Source organism: Schistocerca cancellata, chromosome 11, assembly GCF_023864275.1.
Source record: "Schistocerca cancellata isolate TAMUIC-IGC-003103 chromosome 11, iqSchCanc2.1, whole genome shotgun sequence".
NCBI classification, from domain to species: Eukaryota; Metazoa; Arthropoda; class Insecta; order Orthoptera; family Acrididae; genus Schistocerca; species Schistocerca cancellata.
Window position 1 is genome coordinate 68,061,738 of NC_064636.1, and position 11,716 is coordinate 68,073,453.

The 11,716-nt window shown below is 38.4% G+C and overlaps 1 protein-coding gene across 1 annotated transcript; it reads left to right on the forward strand.

Moving 5' to 3' along the window:
- Positions 1–626: 626 nt before the first annotated feature.
- On the forward strand, positions 627–1,178 carry LOC126108211 (speckle-type POZ protein-like). Its single transcript, XM_049913447.1, has one exon. The coding sequence runs from the start codon at positions 627–629 to the stop codon at positions 1,176–1,178; it is 552 nt and encodes a 183-aa protein (XP_049769404.1).
- Positions 1,179–11,716: the final 10,538 nt, after the last annotated feature.

The following is an 11,716-nucleotide window of genomic DNA, read 5'->3' on the forward strand; positions in this document are numbered from 1 at the left end:
ACACAACCCACAACATTACAGAGCCTACTGCAGGGAACAAAATAATATGGTATTCATGCCGAGAGGAAGCCGATATGGTGTTTGTATACAGGCAAGCAAATGAAAACCGTCGAGGGACAGCACGCCTTAGGCCCTCCAGATCTGTTGTATGCACAGTCCGCTATATCCCTGCACGTTTGTCAGTCTGAAAGGACTCATGATCACACAAACGCCCAAAATGGGCTCCAAACGTTGAGTGATGCGTTGGGTGTCTATGAGGGTACTCGTTTTGGTATAACTGTGCGGCCTCTCGGCCGCCTACATTTTCTTGGCGATGCACGATCACCATGTTGGCTTGTTCCTGACATGAATACCAGACCATTCTGCTGCTTATAGTACGCTGAGTCAATCACACGGCCCCAACACAAGGAACACACGGGACATGGTCAGACGAAGTGCCAGTCATCAGCGACAGCTATCATAGCAACGACACATTTCCAGACCCCTATTCATGGGGACATTTTTCTTCCATTTCTAGTCAGAAACCGTCCCAGTAGTTTGCCAGTTTCATTAATCTTCACCGTGTAGAGAGTGCTGTGTTAGGGCAAAGCTCTTCTGAGTTAGTCTGTGTTTCAGAATCGTCCACAATGGAAGCAGTGCAGGAGGTGAGCTTGGGCGCCCTGCTGGACGCTGGGGACGGCGCCGTGGTGACTCTGGTGGCCGGCGACACGCGGCTGGTGGCGCACAGGGCAGTCCTGGCCGCCAGGAGCCCCGTGATTGCCGCCATGTTCCTCCACGGCACGCCGGAGGCCAGCAGCGACCAGCTCGCACTCCCTGACGTGGAGGGCCCAGTCCTGCAAGAGCTGCTGGGCTACCTCTACACCCTGCAGGCGCCCCAGCTGCCCGGCATGGCCCACCAGCTGCTGGCCGCCGCTGACAGATACGGAGTGCCCGTCCTGAAGGCAGAGTGTGAGCAGCAGGTGGCCGCACAGCTGTCCGTCGAGACCGCGGCGGCCACCGCTGTCCTCGCCATTAGGCACTCTGCTGACAGCCTGAAGCAGGCTGCCGTCGCCTACATCAAGGCCCACTTGGTCAGTGTGATGGCCACGCAGGGCTGGGCAGATGCAATGCATAGCCAGCCTGAAGATTTGATCGAAGTGTGTCGCCTGGTATCTGATCCACCAGTGGAAGCCAGGTGAGCACAAGACAAGCCACTCATCTGTCTTGCTCAGTTTTAAGTATATGTGTATATCTGAGTCTTAAATATTTCCTACAAAGATTGCTTACCTAGGTCTATGATGTTAAATGTATCGTTAGCAATGACCTTTCTCTGGTAGTTTATTTAGCCTTCATTAAATTCTCATAACAGTTTAATCGAAAGTCTAAGATGAACTATGTTGATTAGCAGATAACTTAGCTAAAACAGGTCTTGGGAGATACTAATGTTCTGTAGCTTCTTAAATTAGTTTTAAATTACTGCCAATCAATCTTTCTGTTATTTGCATAAGTACAGGAACATGTAAAGTAGGTTTGTTAGTTAATTGGTTACATGTTCTGTAAATCATTTGAATGATTCTTTTATTGAAATGATTTGAACGAGTTAGTTTACAGGATGTGTATACATGACTAGTGCTAAGAGTAACGAGTGCATTGCTCCTGCTCATGCAACTACAGTTAAAGAAATATTTTTTGTCTTACATGCTAATAGTTTTGAAGTACAAATTCAACCATGGAATGGAGGGAGCTATCTTCTTGTTTTTGGCCCAATGGTATATACTGTATTATATTTGTCTCAGTATGTGGAAGATATACCATTCTTGCCGTTTTTCGCATTCTGTTCACATATCTACCAATTCATAATTTTGATGCCAACCATACCAAGTACACATTAACTCTTGCAATGTTCTAGATGCTAACATAGTACTGCAAACCTTTGACAGGAGATCATAAATTCCTTGCCTGTACTTTTCAGACCATTCTGATAAGGTTCCTCGTATTTCAACCACAACAATTGTAGTAGGTGAGGGTCTGTCATTCGCATTACTGTTGATTGGTCTTGTAGGTCACTTTATACATATAAGGATCTGAGTACATCATCCACTGGATGCTTGACATATTTCCTGATTGAAACTTCCTGCAGGAGAGCTTCTGTACAGTTTAGCAGGTAGGAGACGAGGTACTGGCAGAAGTAAAACTGTGAGGACGGGGCGTGAGTCGTGCTTGGGTAGCTCAGTTGGTAGAGCACTTGCCCGCGAAAGGCAAAGTTCCCGAGTTCGAGTCTCGGTCCAGCACACAGTTTTAATCTGCCAGGAAGTTTCATATCAGCGCACACTCCGCTGTAGAGTGAAAATTTCATTCTAGATATATTTCCTGATTATTTACTAATGCTGTTGCAAAGGACTAGATATTTTAGCATAAAGTTTAGATAAACCAAGAACTTTATAACAGGGAAGTAACTACCGCTAGTATTTAATAATTCTTGCACTGACGTGGCTAAATAAGAGAGGAACTCCCCTTCTGGCATGTATAACTTCTCATGGGATCGCTATTAATTCCAATTTCAAACAGAAGTGGGCAGTAATATAGAGTGTGATTCCAAACCATCTCAGCCACCAAGTCCAGATACCGTAGGAAAGGACTGAGCACAACCACATCACACTACTTGCAGCTGCACAAGCTAATACAGCCAGTTATTCCCAAGTCCTCGCGTCAGCATGCTGCTCCCTGGCTCTCAACAAACAGTGTGTTGTCACCACTCTAGACCTGCCTTGGCAACAATGCTCTCCAGGTGACCTTAGCTACCTTAGTCAAACTTGCTCATGGATACTGGAATCTGCAGACATAAATTCAGTCTCTAATTACAGTATCAATTCCTTGTACAGTTGATTCCTTCTCTGAACGCAATAAGTACAAAATTCTGTAGTCAACGTAATCATTTTCATCCAAAGTCCCTGCTATATGTCTGGATGGCACTAAGAAAATAAATGAGAATCATACATTCATATCGTTTTACTCCAGACACAATGGTAATGTTACTCTGTAGCCACTGATACGATACATACATAATTTGCAAACACAGACAGATGTATAGATCAGTGACCATCTTTCAGGATTCAGTGTTCAGCCTGTATCATTTCCTCACTAGCTGAAGTCGCACCTGACTTCAACCGCGCTTGTTGTTGTTGTTGTTGTTGTTGTTGTGGTCTTCAGTCCAGAGACTGGTACGATGCAGCTCTCCATGCTACTCTATCCTGTGCAAGCTTCTTCATCTCACGGCAACCAACATCCTTCTGAATCTGTTTCCTGTGTTCATCTCTTGGTCTCCATTTACGATTTTTACCCTCTGCACTGGCCTCCAATACTAAATTGGTGATCCCTTGATGTCTCAGAATATGTCGTACCAACCGATCCCTTCTTCTAGTCAAGTTGTGCCACAAATTTCTCTTCTCCCCAATTCTATTCAATACCTCCTCATCAGTAATGTGATCTACCCATGTGATTTTCAGCATCCTTCTGTAGCACCACATTTCGAAAGCTTCTATTCTCTTTTTGTCTAAACTGTTTGTCATCCACGTTTCACTTCCATACATGGCTACACTCCATACAAATACTTTCACAAAAGACTTACTGACACTTAAATCTATACTCGATATTAACAAATTGCCAGTCTAAATTTTATATCTTCTCTACTTCGACCATCATCAGTTATTTTGCTACCCATAGAGCAAAACTCATCTACTACTTTAAGTGTCTCATTTCCTAATCTAATTCCCGATTTAATTCGACTAATATCCTTGTATTGCTTTTTTTGATGTTCACCTTACATCCTCGTTTCATGACACTGTCTATTCCGTTCAGCTGCTTTTCCAGGTCCATTGCTGTTTCTGACAGAATTACAATGTCATTGGCGAACCACAAAGTTTTAATTTCTTCTCCATGGATTTTAGAAACCGAATCTTTCTTTTGTTTCCTGTACTGCTTGCTGGTCATAGTGCCACACGAAATACATCTGATTGTTATTGGCCTTCTGATTTGTGAATGATTTTTATTATTACGTACTTAGAGCTTGCACTCCAACAATTTTTCTATCACTCTAGATACAATATCTATCTTTCATTCGTGCTTTGTTTGTACGATCTGTATTTTGATATGCTAAGCTACAAGGAGTTGAAACTCAGGACAATATGTATATAAACACATTAGTTCAGTACTAATTGAATATAAATTTTGTTTCGTGTATATTTGAAATACTTTCAATTGTAGTACAGAATATATCGATTATTTAAATTTTATTTCTCAGCGTACAGTGGAATAGCTATATATTGGACTCATCTTTATGTTTCAGGCTAAGAAAAAATATCGTTGCGCTTGGTAACACGTTATTAGAAGAAACATGGCTGCAAGAACTGACTGCTGATAATCCGAAGATCATTGCAGACGAATCAGCGCATTTTGTCGGAAATAGTGTTGAAACACGTGTATTTTGTACCCAGGAGAAGAGATCGTATGCTACAAATATCTGCAACTTAGAGGAAAAGGAGTATCAAGACTTTGGCTGCAGTTCACGCAAGCAGAGCATTTCGTCAGACAAGAAGCTCAACACTGATGGTGTTCAGTCAACAGCACATAAGTGTACATTGTCTGATGAAGTACCTCTCAGCAATAGCAGCTTCAGCACTCATTGTGTGACGATGCCAGGGATTAGTAAAAAGGAAGATCAATGTGGCAAAATCACTGATAAACTTTGTAGAAACCAGTCCCATGAAATAATGTGTGCTGATGAGAGACCACACAAATTCCACTCTTCTACAAAATCCTTCACTACAACTGATAATCTCAGTCCACAAAGATCCGTCGTTAACGAAAAATCAGTAACTGAATCAAATCTTCTCAAAGAACCAGCTTCAGTACATGACAGTGAGGAAATCAAAAAATGTGAAGTTCATGGGAAATCCATTAATCAGTCTTGTAATCCGAAAACAAGCAATTTAACTCACACTGGCGAGAGGTCACACAAATGTGATGTCTATGGAAAATCTTTTAGTAAGTCATTCCATCTCAAAACGCAAACCGTAAGTCAAACTAGCAAGAATCTACACAAATGTGATGTTTGTGGAAAATGCTTTACTAGGTCTGATAATATGAAAGTCCATTTACGAACACATACTGGATACAGACCACACAAATGTAAAGTTTGTGGAAAATCATTTACTCGCTCTTGTAGTCTTAAAAAGCATTGCTTAATCCATATAGGAAAGAAACCTTACCAATGTGATGTTTGTGGAAAATGTTTTACTCAGTCAGCCCATCTCCAATTGCACACATTAAGTCATACTGACCAGAGACTGTACCTATGTGATGTGTGTGGGAAATCTTATGCACGGCCTAATGTTTTCAGGACACATTTATTAAGACATCATAAAGAGTGACCACATAAATGTGATTCTTTGTGAGAAATTATTTATTAGGACTAGTATAGTCAAAAGTAACATTAGTGCATACTGTCGAAAAAAACTCACAAATATCGTGTTTGTGGGAAAATGCTTACCTACATCTAAAAATCTCAAAAAATATTTACTGACACATACTGTACAGCGAAAAGAAAAATGTGAAGTTTGTGGAAAATCATGTATTCTCTCTAGTTATCTCAATATGCAATCCTTAATACATATAGGTAAGAAACCCTACAAATTTGATGTTTGTGGGAAATCTTTTACTCAGTTAGCTCATCTCCAATCGCACACTGTAATTCATACTGGCTAGAAACTGTATCTATGTGATGTTTGGGGAAATCTTTTGCTCGGTCAGATGTTTTAAAAGGGTTTTAATACATAGTAGAGACAGAGCACACAAATGTGAAATCTGTGAGAAATCATTTACTTAGCTTACTTGTCTCAAAAAGCAGGCATTAGTTCATTCTGGCTAAAAACCACACAGATGTCCTATTTGTGGGAAACCCTCTGTTGTGTATGACGCCCTCAAGAAGCAAACATTAACACATAACATCAAGAAGCCATCCAAATGTGGGGTTGAGGGATATTTAGCATGGCTAGCAGTCTCAGAACTCATGCCCTAGTACATATGGACGACAGATCACATACAAGTGTCATTTGTGGGACATCCTTAATTAAATCTATTGATTTGAAGTAGGGTATCCTTATACATACCAGTAGGAAACCATCCAAAATCATGGAAACAGGATACGAAAGTGACATAGTTCAAATGGGAGACAGACCTCACATGAACCTGCCAGTAAGCTTAATTAGATCGGTAGAAATTGGCAGAGAGAGATTTTATAAATAAGTGTTAGTTGACATCCATAGCCCATAGATGAGTACTCATTTCAGGGAAATTAACTTAATTTTCTATGTAAACCTTATATCGATAATTGTAATTTTTGTGGTAGCGCCATTGTGTATAGTGCAGAAGATTCAAATATCTGGTTGTTTTGTAACAGATTTTATTGACATGTTCTAAAAGTGACAGCTTTGTATGTACTGAACAATGTTCACATTACTATATTTGTATCATTTTAAGTGTGGCAAAGTATATACTTTTCCTCTTGTGTGAGCTTCTCTATTGGTTAACAAATAAAATTACATCTGAATTTGGCATAATGTTTACAAACTCTCCAATTTACCTATATGCACAAAGTTTTCAATGTCTGATAACTATAGCTGTTTAATATACTGTTACTCAATATTCACATATGTCTTCCATTTTTACCAAAGCTGGAGTGGAACAATGTGAAGAAGATTGACAGCGATATAAAAGGAGACCTGACAGAATAAAAGAGGATACTGTTCTTCTTGTGGCACATTTGGCTAATGTATCAAATTTTAGTTTTTGAATTTTTAAGACATGATTATGACATTTTGAGATCAGTGATCTAACCTTATATGTCTTAGTGTTAATGTTTTATCGATTTTTTTTCAACTTTTACCTTTTGATTTTCATAAATTTGTGTTTATAGTTTCACCAGTTTGTTAGTAAAATCTGCTTTGACATTAAACCTTGTGGAATTATTGTTACAACAATTTGTGGTATCGTTGTTAGCATTAGTATGATGGATCCAATGTTGCTGTCAATTTACTTTAAACCATTGAGCTACTGTTCTTTTAATCATGGTGGTAAGAAGCATAAATAACTATTCCCTTTATATTAAAACAAAAATAAGCATAATTTTGTGCTGGATACTTTTCATATAATTTGGAAATATTGGTACACTTTAAAACATGAGTTTGTAGTTTTGAATTTCTTGTAGTTTCTCAGTTGTAAAACAATTCTTTTTGTGTCATCTGGGAATGACATATGTCATCAAAGCTGGAAAATGGAAACGAAAATGATGTGTTCCTTCTAAAGATTTTCTCGTTATCTATGAATAGTACATTGCTATTTGTCCATTGTATACATTAATCATTTACAACTGGCTCCATACTGTCTTCCTAAAAAGTGTTAACAATTCTTACTTACCATATTATATTTGCATATAATGTAACATACTGTAGTAATTTATATAAGACTGATAAAGGCGCTTCAGGGAACCTGAAAAACTGTTGAAAGAACCAAACAATTTTGATACCAAGACTGGAGTTTTTATTTTATTTCTCCTCCAATGACTCATTTCACCAAGGCATCTTCAGACTGGCCTATGAGAAAAAATACAACTTTTCATATAAATGCCAAGGCCTTGATTCATCAAAATTCGACTAGCAAGGGAAAAAATAAGTTGTTACTGTCAAAATATGGTGTCAAGCACATATAATGCCATGCATACAAATGTCCCAGCAGGAAACTACTGTGGTCAGGATTTTAAGAACGTTGTGCAGTGTTCTATAAGTTAAGAGCAAACTATACCAGAATATGCATAAGAAGTTCTCGGTTAACTTGCCACATCAAATTTGAATAAAATCCTGAGCTTTTAATGACTATCTCCATCATCTTTGTCAGGGGTCCTGTCAGTTTTACCCCTGACGAAGATGACGGAGGTAGTCATCGAAAGTTCGGGATTTAATCCAATTTTGAGATGGTAAGTAAACCAAGCACTTTTTATGTAGGATTCCATCACAAAAGTCTTCATAGTTATACCATAATATGGCTAATAAAATGTCCAGAACCCAGTAAACAGTCTAGTGCATTAAGAGACCAAAGCACACTCAAACAAAATTTTAAAAAGTGTGTAAAGGAGCTTACTGATATAGAAATTTAAAATATAGAGGACTGCATCTAAACCACATGAAAGCCTGAGGAGGTAGTTCCTCTTGTCAGATACTTAAAGTAGTTCAAATGGCGTCCAAATGAAACTCGTCAGCTTGAAAATTGTCAGGAAGTATTCGAAAGCAAACAACTGACTTCATCTGCAAGAAGTATGTATATCTGTGTGTAGAGGCAGCAGATTGCCTTTTGAGATATGCGGGACCATCTACATCCACTAAAACGGGATGAAGCCTGCACGGATGCATCACGCAGTACAGGAGAAGCAGCTGCTCATGCTTCCAGCTGCTTACGCAGTACTCGGCATAGAAACACACAAAAAGTATATCGCTAGATCATGCAGCCCACAGCATATGGCACAAGAGGGTGATGGTTGGCGAAAGTATTTTCACAAAGAGGAACATGAGAAGTAGTAGACCCATATAAGAGAATTTGCTTAAAATTGGAGATAAAAGATTTATACAAATGGGTCGTAATAAACAAGAGTAAATAAGGTTGTAAAGAATCGAAAAGTATAAAACTATGTACTGGCGTGGCACAAACGAATAAGACAAGCCCGAGGGACCCTAGAGAACTAATTATGTAAAAGAATCATTTCATACACTTTCATCCTCTTCAGTCTGTTGTGACCTACCTATGCTAGCCGTTTGATCTCTAATGTTGTTACCACTGATTGCTCCACCACACTGGTCTGTAGTGGAAAAAGAAATACTGGTCCCCAAAACTACAGTGGTTTATCGGTAAAACCAGTTGACACTATAGTAGTTAGCTCAGTCAATAGGTAATTTTTGTTGTGTATCATCTACATACTATAGATGTATCAGTTAGTACGCACCCATACACATATTTGGTATTGTTATGATGTGTGCTCGGCTTCATGACCCCTCTGTACCTTGATACACCAAAACAAGCGACATACATATGACTCTACAGATTTTCCTGCAAGTTCAGCCTAACATACCATAGGAAAACTTGTGATTCACGTAATCCATCAGTTTATAGTTAATCACAGCTTCAGTAAACACAGTATAGCGATTCGAGCTTTTCTTCTACCAAGCCAAGATGCTTTTAAAGAACTGTTAAAAAAGAAGTGTGGATAACGAATTGATGAACAGGGAAGGGCAATCACACAAATTCGTTTTGAGAATACATTTAATGTCAGCTGCATCTGTCACAGTTTCTGTGTCCTTATCAACACAGTACATCTGAAAATTTCCAGTTCCAGTGAACATCTTGATCATTCAAGATACTCAGCAGCTTATAGTACCATAGCTGTTTCTCACTCATTTCGAGAGAACCACAATACCATATCCAAGATAACTTTTCATCCTTCAGGCCTTTAGTACTTTTGTGTAATGGTGTTTATTTTGAAAATTATTGTATATTTTCTTCAAGTTCCAGTTTTTAATCTGCATACAACACTCACTTCAACTGCAGACCATTATTTTTCTGACTCATTTATCACCATCATGAGTGCTATCAGTAAACTCATAGACGCATCCTTTTTAACTTCATGACTTCTTTCTGCAGTAAACCTGTGCACACACTTCAGTTTACATGAACAATACAGGCCACACACGCAACAGTGAGAGTGTAATACTGAAATGTGTGCTTTTGTGTTGGTAATTTCATTTCTTCGCTCCAAATGCGTCTTCTGGTGAACACACCTCTACATTTCCATAATGCATAATGTGGTTTGATCGCAAAGACTCAGTTGTCCAGACAAATATGGCTGGTCTGTTACAAGCTGTGATACGGTCTTAATATCAATTCTTTGTTGTCTTCATGTCAGTGGAATTGCGACATTTCTTCATTTTCTTTTTATTTTCTATTTCTGTAGACTTGACAGTCTTATTTCTTTCTGTGGTTCCTGTAAACTCTATCGTTTCTTCTTCTCAAATTTATTTGATAAAGTGACATTTCTGTATGACCAATCTGTGAATACATTGAAATTTGGACTTCTACACTGATTGTTCTCACAAATGCAAAACGATTCATTTTGTGTGTGTCATGTTTCCTACAGCCTTTACTTTGTACACCTGCTGTAATATGGATTTAAAATAGTTCCCATCACTTACGTCATAGTTGAAGAAACAATGCATTTCACATTTTCGATTATGATTTTACCTTCTGATGTCGACATATCTTTCTTAAAGTGTTGCACATCTTTGTGCAATCCACAAATGCAAAATACAAGCTGTTATGAAGTGACGTAATTGTGATGTATTGTATGAACTATATTTTGGTAGCAGCAATATTTAAAAATTACTTGAAATAACTGTGGATTTATTTGTATGTGGGCAATAGCTTATTTTTTACATACTCAAAGAAACATACAAACAAATTGAAATGTAATGATGTGTTTAAGTGCTAATAAAATTGTTTGAGAGTGCAATTTGCTAAGTTAGCTGTTTTATTGTGGTCGCTTACAGACTTGTACAAGAAGTTTCATATCATGCAGGTGTATCCTGAAGTGTATTTAAGGTCTAATGTTCCATGACGCAACAACCGACAGAAGTCAAACTTAAACGTAAGTTGTTGGTGACAATAGGCTTTATTAACTTTGACCTCCGTTGGTACTTGTGTCAGTATTGTTCGTCATAACATCCTGGAGAATGTGATAAACAATTTAGGTAACTTGGGATATTGAACCTGAAACAAGCCTGAAGGTGTACCTGCGTGGTTCAAAACCAGTTGTACTAGTATCTGATCGACTACAACATAACAGCGAATGTGGCAGATTGAACTCTCAGTCAATTTTAGCAGCATTTCAACACGTCAGTATATTCTAACTTGTTTTAGTGTTATTTTCAGTATTTATGATCATTTTATCTGTTGATACCCTACTCAGGTTTTTTGCGATAAAATTTTTTGCACTGTTGCACAATTGACACTGTATGGTTCATCTTTCTTCATTATGAAGCATACTGATCATTGCTATTTCCTTCAGTGATTTATTACACAAATTAACATTTTAAGAATCACCATGTGACCCACTGTTAAAAACTTGACCTTCCAAATCACTGATTTCACCGCCACCAGCGTTGAGAAATTTCTTAGTACCGATTAATACAAAACGAACGTATTTCAACAAGAATGGCACTGCCACCCTCATGCCAGGAAAGAGTGACTCTTGAGTTATTTTCAAGTGATAAAGAAATAAATGTAGTGCTGCTGCAATTTCTGAGAAGCTATATTGTGGTAATGGCTCACAAGATGCCATCAGAATATTACATGGCTCACACCTGGTAAAAAAGCATTCAAGCATGGAACTGCTGTGAAAGGAAAATTTATCTGTGTGAGTGGAACTGCAAAATTTTGAATTTGTGATAGGTGGAACACAGCATCACACATGGTAATCATGGTTGTAAAGAATAATCCTCAACGAAAGTAAAATAAGGGTAACACAGTGTAGTTACCATCAATAAAGCTGTACTGAGAAAGTTAGAAAACAAAAGAGAAAACATAGTAGATCTAGTTTACTATTTGGTAGCCATTTAATGGATGATGGGTGAAACAAAGA

Excerpts from the sequence above, each read along its gene's own strand:
- LOC126108211 (XM_049913447.1), top strand. The coding sequence starts at position 627 with ATGGAAGCAGTGCAGGAGGTGAGCTTGGGCGCCCTGCTGGACGCTGGG.